The 19,570-nt window shown below is 37.2% G+C and overlaps 2 protein-coding genes across 3 annotated transcripts in view; one reads left to right on the top strand and one right to left on the bottom strand.

The window, feature by feature from the left end:
• tnfaip8l1 (tumor necrosis factor, alpha-induced protein 8-like 1) overlaps window positions 1-7,704 on the bottom strand; it is a 43,067-nt gene extending 35,363 nt beyond the window's left edge. The window contains exon 1 of one of the 2 annotated variants that reach the window (XM_041790714.1): window positions 7,580-7,704. In XM_041790714.1, coding sequence (XP_041646648.1) covers window positions 7,580-7,598 — 19 coding nt within the window. In that variant the 5' untranslated portion in view covers window positions 7,599-7,704. Of the gene's footprint in view, window positions 1-2,480; window positions 2,856-7,579 lie in introns of those variants that run through there. The other variant, XM_041790715.1, reaches the window with a different exon arrangement.
• On the top strand, window positions 7,133-19,513 carry cope (COPI coat complex subunit epsilon). Its single transcript, XM_041790713.1, has 10 exons — window positions 7,133-7,247; window positions 7,405-7,467; window positions 7,603-7,703; window positions 9,852-10,004; window positions 12,683-12,736; window positions 14,109-14,190; window positions 14,610-14,765; window positions 17,237-17,305; window positions 18,733-18,807; window positions 19,203-19,513. The coding sequence occupies exons 1-10, from the start codon at window positions 7,146-7,148 to the stop codon at window positions 19,254-19,256; spliced, it is 909 nt and encodes a 302-aa protein (XP_041646647.1). The 5' UTR covers window positions 7,133-7,145; the 3' UTR covers window positions 19,257-19,513.
• The last annotated feature ends 57 nt before the right edge of the window (window positions 19,514-19,570 follow it).

The following is a 19,570-nucleotide window of genomic DNA, read 5'->3' on the forward strand; positions in this document are numbered from 1 at the left end:
CATATAGGGTCTTTATTAAGGTCATCATAATACCAGTTTTAAAGGTCACATATTTTACCCTTTTAAGCCAAGTTTATTTTGCTCTCAGATTTCCCCAAAACATGCCTGTGAAGTTTGTTGCTGAAAAAACACTCCAGTTTTGGATTTTTGCATGTCTGAAACCCACTCTGTTTCAGCCCTGCTCAGAATGAGCTGTTTCTGTGTCTGTGGCTTTAAATTTTACTAATGTGTCTGACTTCGCCCCTGACCACACCCCTCTCAGGGAATGGATGTGGCACTCCTGATGTTACAGACACTTTTATCCAAAGTTAAGGACCTGACTGGGATTTGACCATCAGTCTCCCAGACAAAAGTCAGCAGGGCAACCCACTGAGCTATCCAGCATCTCAGCTAGCAGCTGAGAGGAAGATCAAGAGACGAGGGTGGAACTGTTTTCCAAGTGGAGTAACTCTCCACATGACATCATGAGGGGAAAATCTGAGAACGGCTTGTTTCAGCACACATTTTCTGAAAGGTGGAGAAAGAGAGGGGGGAAGGGAATGGATTTTTCTCATACTTGAGGAGATTGTGGACAGGCTAGGGCACATATTTTTGTTAGAAAAGTCTGAAAAAGGGATTTTTTGCATAATATGTCCCCTTTAAACTTCAATATGACTCTAAAATCAAACTATATCCACATCTGTTTGAATACCACGGAAACAATTACCAAGAGTTGCAAGAAAACTACTGAAATGTTGTTGATGTATTTGTGCAATTTAGAAAGTGATTGTTCTGGTTTAAAAAAAATCTGACTTTTTCCCTCTTTTTTCAAACTTGGTACTTTACTGTACTATGATGATTAAAAATAGGGGAATGCATTGTCTCAAGACATGCAATATAAAGTATCAGTATAATTTTTTGACAGTCTAAGACAGGGGTGTCAAACTCAAGGCCCGGGGTCCAAATCCGGTCCCCGGTACTGTTACAACCAGCCCACAAGGTCAAATCCTATTCTTATCATTACTGGCCCAAAAATATGAGGCCTGCAGATTTCCTGTCGGATAAAAATGTAAACTTAACCTTGATGATATGAAATATCCTTAAGTCCTGTATAAAAATAAAGAGTTAAAATAATTAGATCATAAAGAAATGTGGGAAAACAAATTCATTTGTGTTTTTATTTCAGATTTTCAATTTTGTATTGCACAATTATGATTTCAATTTATTATTTAGACTTTTATTTCATATTTTGACTATTTTCAATTTATTATTTTACTTTTTATATCATATTTTGAGCTTTTCAACTTATAAATTTTGACTTTTAATCTCATATTTTAAACTGTCAATTTATTTCACTTTTTATCTCATATTTAGACTTTTAGGTGCACCATTTTCCATTTTAAGTCATATTTTTGCCTTAAAACTTGATTGTGACTCTCTTTTTATATACATTTGCCTTTTAAAAGTCTTATTTTAACATCTAATTTCGTGTTTTGACCTTTTGAACAAATAAGTTTGACTTTTTATTTCAGATTTTGAGCCTTTTTAAATCTCAAAATCATTTATCATCATTGCTAACTTTTCCCCCCATAATTTGTTACTGGTGAAAAATGAGGTTGACAGTTAAATGTGGACCCTGTTAGGCCCTCAGGTCAGACCTTAATTCAGAATCTGGCCCTGCTGTGATTGAGTTTGACGCCCCTGGTCTAAGATGTAGATATCTCTTAGTATCCACTAGTTAACGATATGTTATGCCAACTTTATCTAAAAACTTGAAAAAACAGAGTTGGAAGCCTACATTTTAGCAGCAAGTGTCTTCTGATAATATCTCCACTTTTCACTTGTTTTTATGACACTTATATTGTTTGTTATTCAGAATTTTGTTTCCATACCTTATCAAAAACTGATAAAGTTCAGCTAGTCCAAAGTTTCCCTCATGCTAGCTTCTTTGAAAACAAGCCAAACCTCTATTTAGTTCTTCACCTGCCTTTCTTCTTTATCTCCTCACAATATGAATAACAGTCGCTAAAAGCATGGTCTTCCAAAAATGTCTGCTAATTAATTGCCTATCACATTGAGTCAATAAGTCATCAGTCAGTTTCATTGCTTTAATGAACATCCATTATAGTCTACAATGGCCCTGATTACCATAATAAGCTCAGGCCTTTTGTGTGAAGTTGCTGCTAGTTGATTTATAAGATGCTATATTTGAATCACGTCTTGACTGATAAGCTTGAAATGATATACCGTCACTTCCGCTAACTTTGCATGAGAGATGCAAGAAAAAAGAAGTGGCCTATAAACGAAACAGAGTCGTGATAAATTTAATTGTATCCCTTGAACTCTGAAAAATTGTTCTGTACTGGCTAAAGATGGTTTTGACGCCCTAACAGTGGCTGTGGGTGATGTGACCACAGGCCTCTGTGTTTGACCGTTGATGGTTGTTGATGAGATGTTTCATTAAAAATCGTTCGACCGTTATGAACAGCCGGTGAACTCACCTTTCGCTCAGCTCAGTGTGACACAGGAGTTGTCAGCCAACAAGAAGACTAGATAATCTGAACAAAATCTCTCAGGTCTTCATCCTGGTAGAGCAGGGGAAGTCGCTTCACTGCATGTTTGTATTGTTGCCCTGTTTTGTTGGATCTCGATAAGGGAAAAAAACGTCCTCTCCTCGCTGTTGCCTTCTGTGCTGCAACCGCGTATCAGGCACAGATGTGTAAATTATTGAAAGACTGTTTTCCTCTCTCGTCTGTTGTGAGATCGGTTACAAGAGTTTGTTGTAACCCGATGCCGCCTCCTCCTCCTACTCGTGAAAAAAGTTTCAAACTTGAGGGGGACCTGGAAATCAACAGATTGATGTTGGTGTGGGCCAATGAAGGAGCAACAAGGGGAGTGGACCAGCCCAATCAGGCCGAAAGAAAGGACCATTTACAGCCAGCACATTCCCTGCCCCCATTACGGTTTCCAGTAATTATCCTTGTCCAGCTCCCAGTCCTAGGGCTGAGAATTTCCCAAAGGAAATGGTGTTAGGGGAACAATGAACAGGAACTGTAGGGAGCAGCTTTTCTGTCATTAGCATAATGGTGTATTTGATGAAGTTAGGCTACACATTCAGGAAATCAATGTATTTTACTTACTATTTTAGAATTTATTTCAATATTTTATAATTTCTTTTCATAGATGCATGATATTTAATAAGTTATAAGAACAGAAGACGGGGATGTGTGGGGGATGGAATTTTTTAAGCGGATGTTTTTAGGACACAGGAAGTTTTTCCTCATCTGCGTAATGAGGACACAGGAACTCCCGAGGTCAAAACAGCCTTGTATTGTTATTTTACGCGGAGCTAATTTTACATTATTAGTTATTTAGTGAGGCGAAGAGTTTTAGTTCAGAAACTCAAGGTCTTATACCATCATTTTTCAGGAAATTGATGCAGTGTGCTCTAAAATAAGCATAAGAATATTCCCACCATATAAAAATATTTTCATCTTATGTATTTTTTTATTTCTTGTCTGAAATTTGGCTGTCCATCATAACACAACCAAAGACACCTGCAGCGTTGACGTTAAGCTGGCACGCCCTCTAGTGGTAAATTTGAATCATTGTGACAGCTGATAAGTTACTTTCCAATTTCTTGTGAAAAACAGGACGCATTATGTAAAACAAAAAAACATGAACACTTGTTACTCTGGTTAAATGAACTTTTTTGATTTTAACACTTTTAAAGTAAATTGGATAAATCAATTTCAAAACAATCTTACATCTAATGAATGAAAAATGAATCACATTAATGTAGGTATTCACACCCTTTGCAGCAACACTTGAAATTTAGCACAGGTTCCTCCCATTTCTCTGGATTTCTTTTGAGATGTCTCTACACATTTATCGGAGCCTACCTGTGGTAAACTAAATTGATTGGACCTGATTTTGAAAGACACACACCTCTCTTTAGAAGGCCTCACAACTTAAAGACCCTGTAAAGTGAAATCCAAAGTTTTTGTCTTAACACTCTGGAAATGTTGGAATCTGGTTGCTGTAAACATGTGAAAACTGAGATCTACATGAGACTGAATTCTGGATTTAAGCCATTTCATCTCTTTCCTGGCTTGGTTTCATGTGGGCGTGGCCAATATGTGGACTCATGATGTCATGAGCCCACAGACGAGAATGACCCCGCCCCTCTAACGCTACAATATTGTAGAAGGAAGCAGTCACCTGGATCAGGGACTTCTGGTTCATTTTGTGCAAAGGAATTCAGTCTTGTACTCTTGTACCATTTTATAATGTTCATATTTCATTGCAAAGTTATAGTTATGCATGTTTTGTTTATTGGTTCATGTTTTTAGGGGAAAATATTTTTCTAAGTATGACACCATGAGTGACGGGGTTAATGCTGCAGACTAAACGATTCCTGAGTGGGCGTGGTTTCAGCTCATTCAACAGACACGCCCACACCATCCTGGAGCAGATTTTACTTCATAACACAGTGATCTATCATACGACAAACCTAAATACAGATTTATTTTTACTTTACAGGGTCTTTAAAATGCATGTCAGAGCAAAATCCAAGCCATGAGGTAAAAGAAACTGCCTGCAGAGCTCAGAGACAGGATTGTTGCAAGGCACATATCTGGGGAAAGCTATAATATACTTCTGAATAGAAGAGCTGGTCATCTAGCCAAACTGAACAATTTAGGGAGAGGGGCCTTAGTAAGAGAGGTGACCAAGAACCTGATGGTCACTCTGAGTGAGCTCAAGAGATCCTGTGTGAAGATGGGACAAAGTTCCAGAAGGACAAACATCACTGCAGCCCTCCTACGATCTGGGCTTTATGGCAGAGTGGCTAGACAGAAGTCTCTCTCAATGCGCATGAAAGCCCACTTGGAGTTTGCAAAACACTTCACATGACAACCAAAGGGGTTTTATGTGTCCAATCAAGGTGCAGAAACATCTCAGCAAAGATCCAGGGAAATGGCAGAAACCTGAGCTAAATTTCAAGTGTTTTTGCAAAGGGTCTGAACACTTACATAGATCTGAAATTTTAATTTCTTATTTTTCTTAAATTTGCAAAAAATTCTTGATTCTGTTTTCTCTTCATCAAGATAGAAAAACTGAGTATAAAATCATGGAATTTTTTTTTCGACTGGAGCATCAAGCTATAACAGGACAAGACTGAGGGGGTCTGAATACTTTCCAAATGCACTGTAACTATGAGTTCTCTAATATTGGAGGACTAGGATATGTACTTTTATGTGACTAAAAAGTAGAGAAACTTCCCTTAATCTTATCCAGATTCCATAAACAGATGCTTTAAGCATGGCCCTTAATCTACAAGCATAGTTTTACCCCAAAGGTATGTTATTCGAAATATGACATTCAAAAACAAATCTTAATTTTACAAAACTGGTTTGTGGATGGTGCAAAGAAGCTTAAAGCAGATCTACTAAGCTCAGAATGAACTCAAGGAAACTGGAGTGTAAGCCAGTCATTAGAATGGGTGTTATGAGGTCCAGAGGACCAGACTAGCAAGGGAGAAATGTAAGAAGAAAGCTTCCCAGTAAGAGCTTTGTAAATGAACATATAATTACACAGGTCACATCTCTCAGAGAGCGACAACCATCCAACCTTATTGTAAAGGATGAGTGCTATAGGCATCATCTGTAATGAACCTAAGTGCAGAGTGGAAAACTGCATCATGGGGTTTTAAAGTTATAGCCGAGGCATGCCAATACGAAATATCACCGTAATCCAGAACTAAAAAAAAAACATCCTCACCCAGGGATTTTTCTACAATGCAGAGGAAAGCAAGATTTATTTCTAAAGAAAAAACCATTAAGACACACGATTTTTAAATGCAATCTTCTCACCAATCCAAAGGCCCAGATAATAATATGCTCTTACTCTTTCTATATTGGTACCACTGCCATTAGTAATTATGACTTTTAAGACTAATGAGTATACATTTTGTTTTCTCTGCATTCAGAAGTAACCTGTGTTTGCTCAGAGTAAATTCCAATCATAGAAGCAGCTCTGATGAGAACACACAGCAGACTGTACATTATCAGCAGTGTGATATAAAGTCATCTATGTAGAGATTAATGTTACAAATGGAAATGACTGACACAATATCATAAAATCATTAAATTACAGTTTTTAGTAATCTGTCAGGCTGTCTGTTGAGTGCTAAAACAGCCACTTGTTCTTTTTAAGTATTTAAAAATATCTGTAACTGAATTTCGTCGGTTGAACTGAAACTTGAGTAGTCAGAAAACACATTCAGAATTTCAGATATCTCCAATTCCATTTATCCAAGCACACAATTTTAACTATGAGAACTGCTTTTGTTGATACATTTATTGTAACTGTGGAAAATCAGCAAACCCTTTATATGATAAAATGGTTTCCTATTTTCCCAACAACAGATATTCAAAAATTACAGGATTCTTTGTTGCCATAATTGTCTTTGTAGATATCTTAATCTGAATTTAGGTAAAATGTCTAATGCAGATATTTTAATAGCTAAAATTTAATTTTGATACCTAAACTATGTAACTGATATCAGATTTTTATTGAATTGTTGACAATCTGCTATTCAAAAGTGACTATTGACAGCTGGATAGATATCTGAACTACGAGATTTTGCTGGGAAGAATTCTGATATCTATAACATTCAGCTTGGGTAGGGAGAATAATGTAGATGCCTACAATTAAAGTTGAGTATAAAAAGCATAGCAAAAGCAATGCAATGTTCTTATTGACCTTTTGGGTTTCTGAAATGACAGTTATGGATTGGAATGATGTAAATGTAGATAACCGAGAGGTCTGTCATTCATCCTTTATTATTCATTCCTTTATCTAGGCTATTACATCTATATTCAGACATATAAATGTAACATTGGCCAAATGCAATTTCTGCACTATGAATAATGTTTTTTTTCAATATCTTTAATCACAGTCATCAGCAGTGAAAATACAGTTTTAACAAGGACAAATGCTAATACGAATTTGTAAATAAGGATAATAGTGTGTCCTTTAAATGTTGACACAGCTCGCCTCTGACTCGTCCGTGTTTTTCCAGTGAACTCAACCTCCCACAATCCTCGGGAGAAAGCAGGAAGGTGACGTATTATTGCTACGTGTCAGGAAGCACTGTTGTCAACATGGCGGCCCAACAGGGTGATGTGGATGAGCTCTTCGATGTAAAAAATGCCTATTATATTGGCAGTTATCAACAGTGTATTAACGAGGCTCAGAAGGTGAAGGTAAGTATCAAACTGCATAGGTTTAATGAGTCAGTATACGGTTTTATCACAGCATTACCTCCTACATGAAGCTAACGATATCTTCAAGCAACTATGCTAAACATGTTAGCTACTATTTTGCAGTGAAAAGCTTAAATGCCATTTTTTCCCTTTACAGCCATCGACACCAGAAAAAGAGACCGAAAGGGACATGTTTTTGTACAGAGCCTACATTGCCCAGGTGAACTGAAAGCTTATTTGTTTTTTGAGCTCTGTTTGTTGTCATTAGCCGTCAGCTTTTGTGTATCCAAATCCATGATCGCCATGGTTATTTGGCTGAAAAAATGACTTACCTTTACCTGTTTGTTTCATGCAGAGGAAGTATGCTGTTGTTCTGGATGATATCAAGGGTAACTCTTCACCCGAGCTCCAGGCTGTCAGGATGTTTGCAGAGTATCTGTCCAGTGAAAATAAAAGGTACAGTGCTGTTTTTGACGTTTGAAAAGGGCATTGGGCTGAACCATATGTCATATGTCATTTACATGCACTGTGTTTCAATAGGCTACATGAACTCAGTACATCCACGAAAATAATGAGCAGAGGAATCTATGAGCCAGTCAAAAAACTCAGCAATGCAAGGAGAAGTAGTAAAGGAGTGGATTCTTTTCCTGACTATTATCATTACAGATCCATCAAAGTGACAGAATTTACTATCTATGCCTTAAGACCAGGGGTCTCAAACTCATATAGGGTAGGGGCCGGATTTGCTCCAACAAGATGTCCTGAGGGCCGCACAGTTTTTTTTTAGCAATATCAAAACGACCAACAACTGATAAATAGGCTGCTGTAATGTTCATAAAGAGAAATGATCCAATGTTAGATGCAGGTACCATTTAATGAGTGTTGCATGTTTGCACACTACAAGGTTACTTAGCTACTTTAGAAGGAGAATCTATTTGCAAGTAATCGAAACAGGTCAGGCAAAAATATGCTGACTTTTAACATATGACAATTTTTACAGATTTTATCATTTTTTAGAATCCACTGATGATGAATTTACAAGACTGGATTATTCATTATAAATATACATTCGCCATGTCTGTTCATAGCTATAACACAGCAACCTGTTCACAAAACCTGATCTGAGCCCTATTTCACCTGACCTGGGGATCAGTGCACACAGTCCAGACAGAGAGGGAGAGAGAAAGGAGGGAGAGAGAGGTGGGGGCGGAGGGAGGGGGAGAGAGAAAGACGGAGATTCATCACACTGTGCTGTTTACAGAGCTACAAACCCTCAACTGCTGAGTGAAAACTTGACTTGAAACACATGTATGAGCCCTGCAGTTGTTCTTCTGCATGTCTACTCTTATCTGAATCCCCTTGACATCCCTGCACACGTGATGAACTGGGGCATCTCCGTGCGTATCTTAGAGATGCGTCAAGACTAAACATGCCGACCTCTCATGTCATAGGACAGCCTGTGTCCAGATTAGGATTAACTGTTCAGTTATAAAGTATTGTTTTTATCATTATGAGGGGAATTTTTACCGGACCTTTGACAAGACCTGGAGTTAAATACCCCACAATATTTAAAAAAACCATGTCCTGTTTTAACATATGTGATCAAGACCACAATTTCACTTCTTGTTGACATATAATTAAATCGTATAGAATGAGTTGATATTAGTTTGGCATTACAGATTGTAATAATGAGAGATTAAATCAGTCGGGAGATTGAACTGAGTTGCTCACCAAAGCGAGATACGATGTCTGCGTTTGTGGCTGACTGACAATTACGCAGAGAAAACATTTGTCATACTGAGTACAGCTGTTTTAATCCCACTCAGGAGAAGAGGTTTGGTTTTACAAGGCAAAAACCTCCGGATGCTTTTATACTTATTTAAACTCCTATCCATATCTCTGACCCTTCCTGTCACATCAGTGAGCTGTGATCGCAGGTCCTCATGTCTGCGTCGTTTAAAGAATGAGCTGAGGAACAGCAGCAGAGACTCCCAGACCAGCAACCTGGTACTGCTGGCAATAAACTCAGACAGAACCCGAGCCCTGGAGCAAGCAAAACTCATTGATGCCTTTGCCCTCAACCGTAACAACTGGAGGATTGTTTTATTATGAAGACATCAAAAGAACGTGTTCCTTCTGCTGCAGTGTGTGAACTAAATGCGTTTGGGGATTAAAGCACCTATTTTGAATTCTTGTTCTTATCTCTTAATGCTTATTCATATAAAGGATATAATATGAATTGAGCCTTTTGTTGCTTTAAAGCTGCATTGTTGTTAATTGGCAGCAGAAGCTGGTGGATTTTTGTGACTGAGGCTGGAGTGTGTGTGCGTAAAAGGCGCGGGCCGCGCTAACACTACACTTTGATGTCAAGTGGGGGGGCCACAAAATATCATCCTGCGGGCCACAATTGGCCCGCGGGCAGCGAGTTTGAGACCCCTGCTTAAGACTATATATATATCACCAAACCTTAGACTTTGCAAGTTAAATATTGTCACTACAGGATATAACTTGAATGCCTTCTTTCAGATTGTGTTATGCACCTTATAAATACTAGTATTATGGTGCAAAGATTCTCTTGACTGTAATGGCCCTTTTTCCGTACAGGGATGCCATTGTTGCTGATCTGGATAAGAAGATGGCCAAGAGTGTAGATGCTGCCAACACCACCTTCCTCTTGATGGCTGCCTCCATCTACTACCATGAGATGAACACTGATGCAGCTCTCAGGACCTTACACCAAGGAGAAAGTCTAGAGTGGTAAGATAGGATTGATATTAAGCTTAAAAAGTCAGCATGATTTTGTGCAATTTCAAGTTAATTTATCTGCAAAGAAAACATATTATTTCTCTCTATGAGGATACTTCACTGTAACTTCATTTAAGATGGCTCAGTTTGTGTCATCCTTGTTCAATGCTGCAGAAACGTGACAATTTCAACAGATTTGTCAGTGCAGAATGAAAAAGTACCATCATATTCTATTAGTTGATTTGTTTTTTTAATTTGTTTATTGAGACTGCTTTTGGAGCTTGCTAGCTGTAAAAAAAGCCACTGTATCTTTGTATTTTCAGTGTTTTAATAGTTTTATGAAGTCCGATTTTATTATTAGGTTTAAGGGTTATTCATGAGATCATTTGGTTAAAGGTCCCCAGTTTCTCTTATAACTGTGGGACACAGATCATGCTAGCATGATTATTCAGAGTGTAGTCTGAAAAATATACTGAGCTTGGAGCTAGTAGGCTGTCAGGTACAGTTGAATATAGAAAAGCTAAGCCATATTTGCACAGAATTAGTATTAATCAAGAACTTCTAATACTTTGCAACAGTTGCAGTGGATTTCTCAAACTCATGCAAACCAACCATGCCTGTAATTAGTAAAGAAATACTTGATCATATTACCTAAGATACTTCGGTACAAACATACTCTAGGTCAGTGGTACTCAACCTTATTCTACCTTATTCTACCTTATTCTCAACCTTATTCTAGAGCCACATTGTCTAAAAAATACTTTAGCGAGCGCCACAACCTGGGATGTACGGTAGATAATAGATCAGTTAATCTGTAATTGAAATGAAATTAAACAGTGGATTTGTGGATAATTATGAGGTTAAATGGGATGTAAATGTCTGCATAGAGTCAGAAGAACCAATATGTCACTGTTAATGACCATATATTTATTTTATTTATCACTGACATCAGACTAAAACCTTGTATCTCAATTTGTCATGATTTTAATTTGTTTTTATAAATCATATTTATATCATTTTATAAATTATACATTTTTCATTCCCTGAAAAGTGGTCATTTTGGAGATACCAGTCTTTGGCCCAACACCAGCATTATGAAAGTTCCACCTGGCCTAAAGATTTTTTATGATATTAGAATGTGCTGAGTTTGAGCTATGAGATGCTTTTCAAAGAAAATGATGAATTAAGGTTGGATATTTGGGTATGTATATCTCACACTGGGGCCTTTACTGTAGTTCTGTGGCTTAATCACCTTAAAAAGATACTTTCTAATTTTTTTCCACTCATTATTAATTCTTTAGTTAAAGGGGGAGGGGCCTCATTTTGGTCTTTGCAAATGACTAAAACCAGCCCTGCCTCACACCTGCGGCTCTCCAGACACATCGGAACACCCTGCCTCATTTTGGGGCTTTGGTTTTATATTTCTGCTCTTTTGACAATATTTATGATCATTGGTGCATTAAAGATCAAATAAAACACCCAGGTTTGAACAACTTTCACTAGATATTAAATATTACGTTATCTCCACATGTGATCCGTGTGTGTTATAGACTACTTGTTGATGACGCTCATGGCACAATTGTCATAAGATATGGGTGTGAGAGAGCATCAGCAGGAAGTGACTGGAGAAAAAGTTAAAATGAGGAAATGGGAAGCTTCAATTTGAACACAAGACAGCAGACCTGAATGAATGAGCTTACGACACACCATCTGCGGACTTCCTCTGCTCTCTTCTCTTACACACACTCCTCCGTCGAGCGCATCCGACAGCAATAATATACGGATTTAAAATAATAAACTTTTAAATTTGGAATTAAAGCCTGTCTTCTTCGTGTGGGAAGTAGATTTATTGATGTGACCTACCATGAATCTTTACTGATGACAGTGTTTACCTTCATAAATGTTTTTAGTTCAAGTTTTTTTTTCCCGAGTAAGCCTTAAAAGAGCCGTAAATGGTCACTAAAGAGCAGCATGCGGCTCTAGAGCCGCGGGTTTAGGATCACTGCTCTAGGTCCTCTCACAATAGAATTCCAGTCTGAATTGATATCTCTGTCATTTGGTGTGGTAATTTTTTTGTTTGTTTTTTTGTGACCATTGGGGTTTGTTTGTTAACAACATAACTCAAAAAGTTATACAGATTTTGATGAAATTTTCAGGAAATGTCAGAAATGGCATAAGAAAGAACTGATTAGATTTTGGGAGTGATCCGGATCACCATCTGGATCCAGGAATATTTTTGAAGGATTCTTCACTATTGGGAGATCGGACTAATGGTGGAGGTCTGCGCTCTCCAAGTGCTTTTCTAATTTATGTCTGTATTCTTTCCCAACACATGTAAAAAAACCTGCCCGAATTGCATAACTCTCATTTTGAAATGTCAGTATTTAGGTATCAGAACAGCTGATCTGGGTGTGGATGGGGATGCAAATGGTGTTTTATGTGTTAGTATTTGTGTAGAAGTATAAAATTACATTTACATTAATTTGAACTTAATTTGTTGTCATTGTCCTTCAAAACCTTTTTTTTCTTTTTTAACAACTGCCATTGTATTAACAGACAGGCAATATCAACAACACAATTACATTTTCAGTGCCACACAAAGGCTGATGGGTCGCTGGGTTTATAACATTGCTTTTATGTTGACAACAACGGCATCAGGCTGACCAAATTTACTTGAACTTTTTTTTCAGTATGGCCATGAGCATTCAGGTTTTGCTGAGTCTTGATCGTGTTGACCTTGCAAGGTAAGACAAAACATAACAACGGCGGATGATTTTCTTTGGTTTGTTGTGTCATCATTGGGTAACACGTTATTTAAAGGGGTATACATAAGGCTGACATGGTACTGTCATAATTATGGCATGACACCTGTCATTCACATGAAGGAGGCTTTGTAAATGTCACATTGTTTGATACCTTTTTTGCTTCTTTGTACAGTAAGCTAAGGCTGTAGCTTGCTATCTTATGCCTAGCATAAAGACGGGAAACAACAGGGGAGAGTGGGATAAGATACAATTTTTACTTATGTGGCTCGCCAGGAAAAGAAAAAGCTGCAGGGCAACCGGACAGAGTGCATGGTACTCTGAAAACTTCCGCTCATGGAAGTGGTGTGTGTAAAAGTGGGTATGCTTTAAATTCATTGCATTAAAGGTGACATAATTGACTGACTGACACTTTGCATACTCAGTCTGTTATTTTCAGATACATGTTTTTGGATCCGTAATCCGAAAAAAATGTCACACACTTGAACCCTGCACAGTGAGTCTATTGCATTTTATCTGTGTTAATAGATAAAAATTTGTTCAATTGTTTTGTACTATGATGAAAATAAACAGTGAGGATGAGCCTGTGGTTCTGTAACTTACTGAAAATCACACTTGATACATCCATCCTGTCAGAGAGCTTCATATAGCACCAGCTTGTATGTCAGAGCTGTGCCGAGATGGAGAGCAACTTTTTTTTTTTCACTCTTTGTTAGGTGGCTGTGAGAACAAACTTTTGCCCTAATCTGTTATATTTCCATGGTTAAAATCCACACAATACATGGTCAAATCACATCATTGTTTAAAGTGAGGTTTTGGTTTGAAAGAGGGAGAGTGGAGGGGGATGAGCGAGTGATTGAGAAGGAAGCAGCAGACACTGTTTTGAATCATCAATCTCCCATCTAAATGACGTGGACTGATGCAGAAATTTGCATAAAAATCGAACCCCTTCCGAAAAAATAATTTCGGCTTCAGTGATCAAACATGATCAGACTGAACATTTTAACATCTGAAAAATGTGGGCGAAAAACAGACTCAAGGTGCAGAGGCCTTTAATACCAACATTCATAAACGTTCATAGTTCATAAAGCCTCCTTCACATGAATGTCAGGTGTTATGTGATGATTATGTCAGTCTTACCCCTTCAAATAAAGTGTTATCCATTTTTGATAATTAAAGGCTTGTGGGTAACATCCAGGTGTTCTGTTAATGTGTTTACTGATGTAATGCAACAACTAGCAAGTTCCCCGCTGTAATTTGTCTCTTTTTTAACTACAGTATAATTAGAGAATAAGGATGACTTAAAATAATTATGATAAAAGAAAAGGATATTATTGCAGTCTGTGATTGACAGGAAGGAGCTGAAGAAGATGCAGGAGCAGGATGAAGATGCTACACTGACCCAGCTGGCTACTGCCTGGGTTAATATTGCTGTGGTAAGGCCATTATTTAGCTATATTTGTTTTACATCACATTGGTGTATCAGTTGACAGAATAATTATTAAGAAACTCTATCATGAATAAATCTACACATAATTGGGGGAATGGCAGGGGTCTCATGTTGACCAGTTGTTTTCTGGTTGTCTATTATCTACCTCAAAGTAATTTTGTCATTGTCTGAACGTGAATTTAAAATGACTGTTGGGAAAGATAATGTGAAAATAATCTTTGTTGCAGTATAAAGCTTGCCTTACAAAGAACTTTAAGAGTTCCTCTCTTGAGAAGCAGCAGGCCCCCTGACACCAAAAAAAAAAGCAAAAATAAGTCATCTTGTACTTGTTGGCTTCTTGGCATGACTACAGCTGCAGAATAGACTTCTTTTTAACCTTTGTTTTCAATCTGCTTGTTGTCCCAGGGTGGGGAGAAGCTGCAGGATGCGTACTACATCTTCCAGGAGATGTCTGACAAGTACTCATCAACGCTGCTGCTTCTAAACGGGCAGGCAGCCTGTTACATGGCTCAGAACAAGTGGGAGGAGGCAGAGGGAGTGCTGCAGGAGGCACTTGATAAGGTGAGAGGATAAAAGTTTGTCTCTTTTCTTGATTGTATATGTCACACATTATGCCATTACTAGAGATGCACCAATAAAGTTATGGCCAATGCTGATGGGAATGTTTTTGTCATCACTTCTTTAGGTGTAACACTCCCACTATACATTTCTTCTCATGTTTGACTATGACAATAGGTCGGAGTTTGTCCAGCAGCTGAATTCTGCCTGATAGAGAAAACTCTTTTTAGCTTTAGAAGTTAGGTGTGCTTGTTGTTTGCATTAAATTGGTTTGACACAACACCTTAACACTGGCTAATATCTGTTTATGCCACATTATTTGCTGATGTTTTTCAACAGGTTAGATATCAATTAGATTGGTGCAGGCCTGTAAGAATACAATGAAATGTGGATGATAATAATAAGAAGAGACAAAGCAAAACTGAAGAAAAGAATAGTATTATATATTAATTAGGGCTTTCAAACAGTTATCAATCTTTAACATGATTAATCAGAATTTATGCAGTTATTTGTCCTTAATCACCACGTTTTAAATAACCATTATTTTTCCATTAATGCTGTTTTTGGTTTATTTTAGATTTTTCAACTGTCTTAAACTAAAAGTAATTAACTTCCTGTGCTGTTTGGATACAGGCCTGCTTTTATTAACTAAATAAATAAAAAGAAGAAGAGAGAGAGAAATATATATATATATATATGTGTGTGTGTGTGTGTGTGTGTTTGTTTTTTTTAGTGAAAAGAGATATTAAGGAGCAGTGGTGTACTTTTTGACATCATTGTGGCTGCAGGGAGACCCTGCAGTGGCTTAACTAAAGTGTGCTAAAAGGGACAATAAAGATGCAATTTATTGCGGTTAAAAAAAAGGTTAACTTATCATGGACCTTGATTAAATCCATTAATGTTGAGAGTCCTACTATTATAGCACACAAGAAAACAGTAAAACATTAACGCATTTAAAGTTAATAGAACACAAGAGAATAACATTGAAAGGTCTTGAAAAAAATGTAAATTAATGTGTGAATAAGAGATTTTAAAAGAAATCAAGAAAATAACATCTTAATACAAATACTGTACACAATTATTCAAACACTAAAATGTTATGAAGATGTTCTTTTTAAAAAAATATATATTTATTGAATTTTCAGCATTATCACAGCTTGTTATGGTAAAAGAGTAGATCAGTTGCAGTATCCATCTGTCAAATTCAATGGCAGGGCTTTTCACTGAGAGCTTATGTAAGGTCCAGTCTAAGAAACAGCCTGTCATTAAATGCACAGTGACAGACAACAAGAGAGAAGTTAAAATACTGTAGAGTATACGTGACAACATACAATCAAGGCACAAGAGCTATTGTGGCTAAAAATGTTTATTTTTGAAAACAAAGCACTAATTACACCACCTCAACTGTGCTCAGCTTTATGCCACTACTTTAAGATGAAAATATGCAGTATTTTAAAGCTTTTTCAAAGGCATGCTGATAGATGAAAGCTTGTATAAGGCCTAAAATTGTCTTTAAATATTCTTTATATACAGAGTCTACACTACAAATACTGCAGTCAGCGAATCCTTCTAGTTCTTCATTCAGGCCTCAGTGTTATGTTAAAGTTATTTACAGAGCCTGTCTGAACTGCTCACACTGTAGCAGCAGATGGCACCACTTACTCTATTGTTGTCCTGTTTGTACCTTGGCCTTAGCTAGAGGAGGTTTTTACAAATGTACACTATTTGTCCTTTTAAGTTTTAACAGTTTTTCCATCCATGGTTGTAATATGTGTTTTTGTTCTTTGACATAATTTTGAGCTCCTCACAGTTGATCATGAAATTTAAAAGCAGACCCACAGTTTAAACCGATTCCAAGATAACTTTCTGAAATGGCTCAAAACTTAACTAGTGATACCTTTAAGGTTAACTGAAGTGAAGCGTCATAGAAATATAGAACTTCTTTGTTCCATCCAAACAAGCTTTGCATTCCTGCTGAATGGGACAGGCTGTTCATTGATAACTTGATTGGAAAACCCAACACATAGTTTACTGGTTAAATAGTTACAAGTTGTTGGTTATTCAATCATGTTATCTTTCACTCAGCAGATAGAATAGGATTATAATGTCACTTTACCTATATGCCGGTGTTCATTTTCTGTGCTGACGAAGTGGAATAATGCTTTATTGGCAATTTTTGACAAATTAAATGAAAAGATAATCAAAAGGTATACAGTAACACAGACATATTTCTAATCACACACTTGAAGCAAATCTTATAATCCATATATAGAGGATATTGACATTTAAATTTAAGTATGTATGGCACCATGATCGTGTTATTGAGTTATTCATCACATGTATTTGACAACAATGCTCAATAAAAATCACTGTGTCGTGTTGTTTTATCTTTACCTTTGTGTTTTATTTGTTCTTTCTTTGTTATAATGACTGACTGCATCTTTACTCTCTCTGTCTTTCTCCCACTCTTATAGGACAGTAGCCACCCTGAGACGTTGATCAACCTCATAGTGCTTACTCAGCACCTGGGCAAAGCTCCTGAGGTGAGACTTTGGACTTCACGCTGTCAACGGAGTACCTGTCCTAACATTCATCAGTTTAGCAGCTTCTTAAGACAAACTCTTCCTCAGTCAAAACAGACTTGAAAAATCTTTTTTCCGCTAGTGCTCAGAGTCCAAGATGCTCTTCTCAGCAATTTTCAGTGTATTTGCTTTGATTAAAGCAGGCCAAAGCATTCAACCAAGCAATTTCTTGATTGCGTTAGTCCTCTATCATGAAAAGTGTCAGCTAAGCATTTCTTCTAGTTTAGTGCTGTGTATGTGTTATCCACTTATGAACCCAGAGTTCAAAAGGATAAAGACTATCTGTTTTACGTTTGATGGTATTGATAATAATGCAATAGAATGCTGACCATTGACACTCAGCATCATTAAAGAGTTTCAAAGTGTGATAACCACAGATTAGCACTTCCCACTCAAGGTTAAACGCAATTATGTGTGAAATTTTTGCAAACAAGCCTCTTGGTAGGTCATAGTGACTTTATACATACTTATTACAAGGAGAATATGTTGAAATATGGTGAATGATAAGTAGCGTTTTTAATCTGTAAATGGGGTATTTATCATTTTCTGAAAGCTCTTAAGGATAACCTAAACTACCATTAATACATTTGTGGATTTCAAAATTCAAAGCTGTGAAAAACATTTTTTTAATCTGTAAAAAAACATAATGTGCTGAGTAGTTATCTGGGGATGCATGAATGCTTTGGTTTATTATCGGTATTGGCCAGCATCTGCCTTGTACACAAACACTGGCCATCGGCCAAATGATGTGGCATGAACAGATATCAGTGACCAGTGTATATCTGTTGTGTCCAATCTGATTTATGCTGGCATCTGGCATATCCAGCTACTAAATCATGTAAGATGTTTTTAGAGTGCAAAAGAAGATATCAGTTAGACAAACTGTGTTCTGTTTTCATGGTCAAACATGAGAAAAAAATGCTGGCATACTAGGAGTCTTGCACTAAAAGAAGTGATAAAAAAACATCAGTATTGGCAGTGGTCTTGGCTAAATAGCTATGTTAAAAAGCAGCACCAGCCCAAATTTTCACAATCCATGCTTCTCTACATTTAACTACATTATAACAATCAGTTTGGGCCCACCTCCGTTATATTTGATTGTTGTTGGTTCTACAGAAAATCTACATCATCCTTAAACAGAGCATAACACTTGTATACATAGAAATGTGCAGACAACTACACTGTTGTTTCCTTGGTAGAAAATAGTCCATTAAGGCTCCTCATGAACAGGTTCGTTGTTGTTGACAGGCTTTCCAAGCTTTACTGTGTTTCAAATTTGTACAGTCCCTACCTCTAAAAAGGATATAGGTTCTGTGTCTACAAGGCTTTTTGTTTGTTATTTCCTGATGTTACTTTCTTACTATATGATCCCTTACATCTGTCCTCAGGTAACCAATCGCTACCTCTCTCAGCTGAAAGATGCTCACAGAGCCCATCCCTTCCTCAAAGACTATTTAGCCAAGGTAACTTTCTTGTGTCTGTTTTTTATACTTTTGTTTTCAGGGAAACCACCGACCTATGACCTGTGTTACTTGCGTTTTCTCAATCCACAGTCACTGTTGTGGACAAATGTTCACAGCCTTTGCTCTATCATAATTTGATTGCTCTGCTCAGTTGTTTTATTGTTCTGCAGAAGCAGGTGTCCTTGAATGAAGTCAAGTAGAATATTACACTTTGAATCTTTAGCCTTTGTCACACATCGTGTTGTAATTATGCTGAAGAGCAGATGTAAGTTAACATTTAAATGTTCAAACCGGGTTGTAGTGTTACCAAACAAAAGCATGTGATTTACAGCTGTTTCCATTGTTGGATGTTTGCTCGTGTTTAACCGTTTCCTCTGCTCTTTGTTTTGGTGCAGGAGAATGAGTTTGACAGACTAGTGATGCAGTATGCTCCCACTGCTACAGCATAAGACACCTACCCTTCAGTATAACACCATGAAGAGTCAACATTATCCTCTCTCCCAACCCCCATACCTGTGTTTGTTTTGATATTTTTACTTATAGGAAGTATGAACTGCTTTTTTTTTCAGAAAAGAAATGTCATCCTCTAAATGCAGATTATACATATGCCTTGCTGTATCCATTCTTTACAGATTTGCATTCAACATTAACACAACTGTTTAATAAAAACATTCCCTTTGAAATGATAATAAATGTGTTACACCTTGCTGTGTCTGAAGGGTGGTTTTGTGAGAGAAGAAGGGCTCTGTATGCAAAAGCGGTC

This window comes from Cheilinus undulatus, linkage group 7, assembly GCF_018320785.1.
Source record: "Cheilinus undulatus linkage group 7, ASM1832078v1, whole genome shotgun sequence".
In the NCBI taxonomy this organism is placed as follows: domain Eukaryota; kingdom Metazoa; phylum Chordata; class Actinopteri; order Labriformes; family Labridae; genus Cheilinus; species Cheilinus undulatus.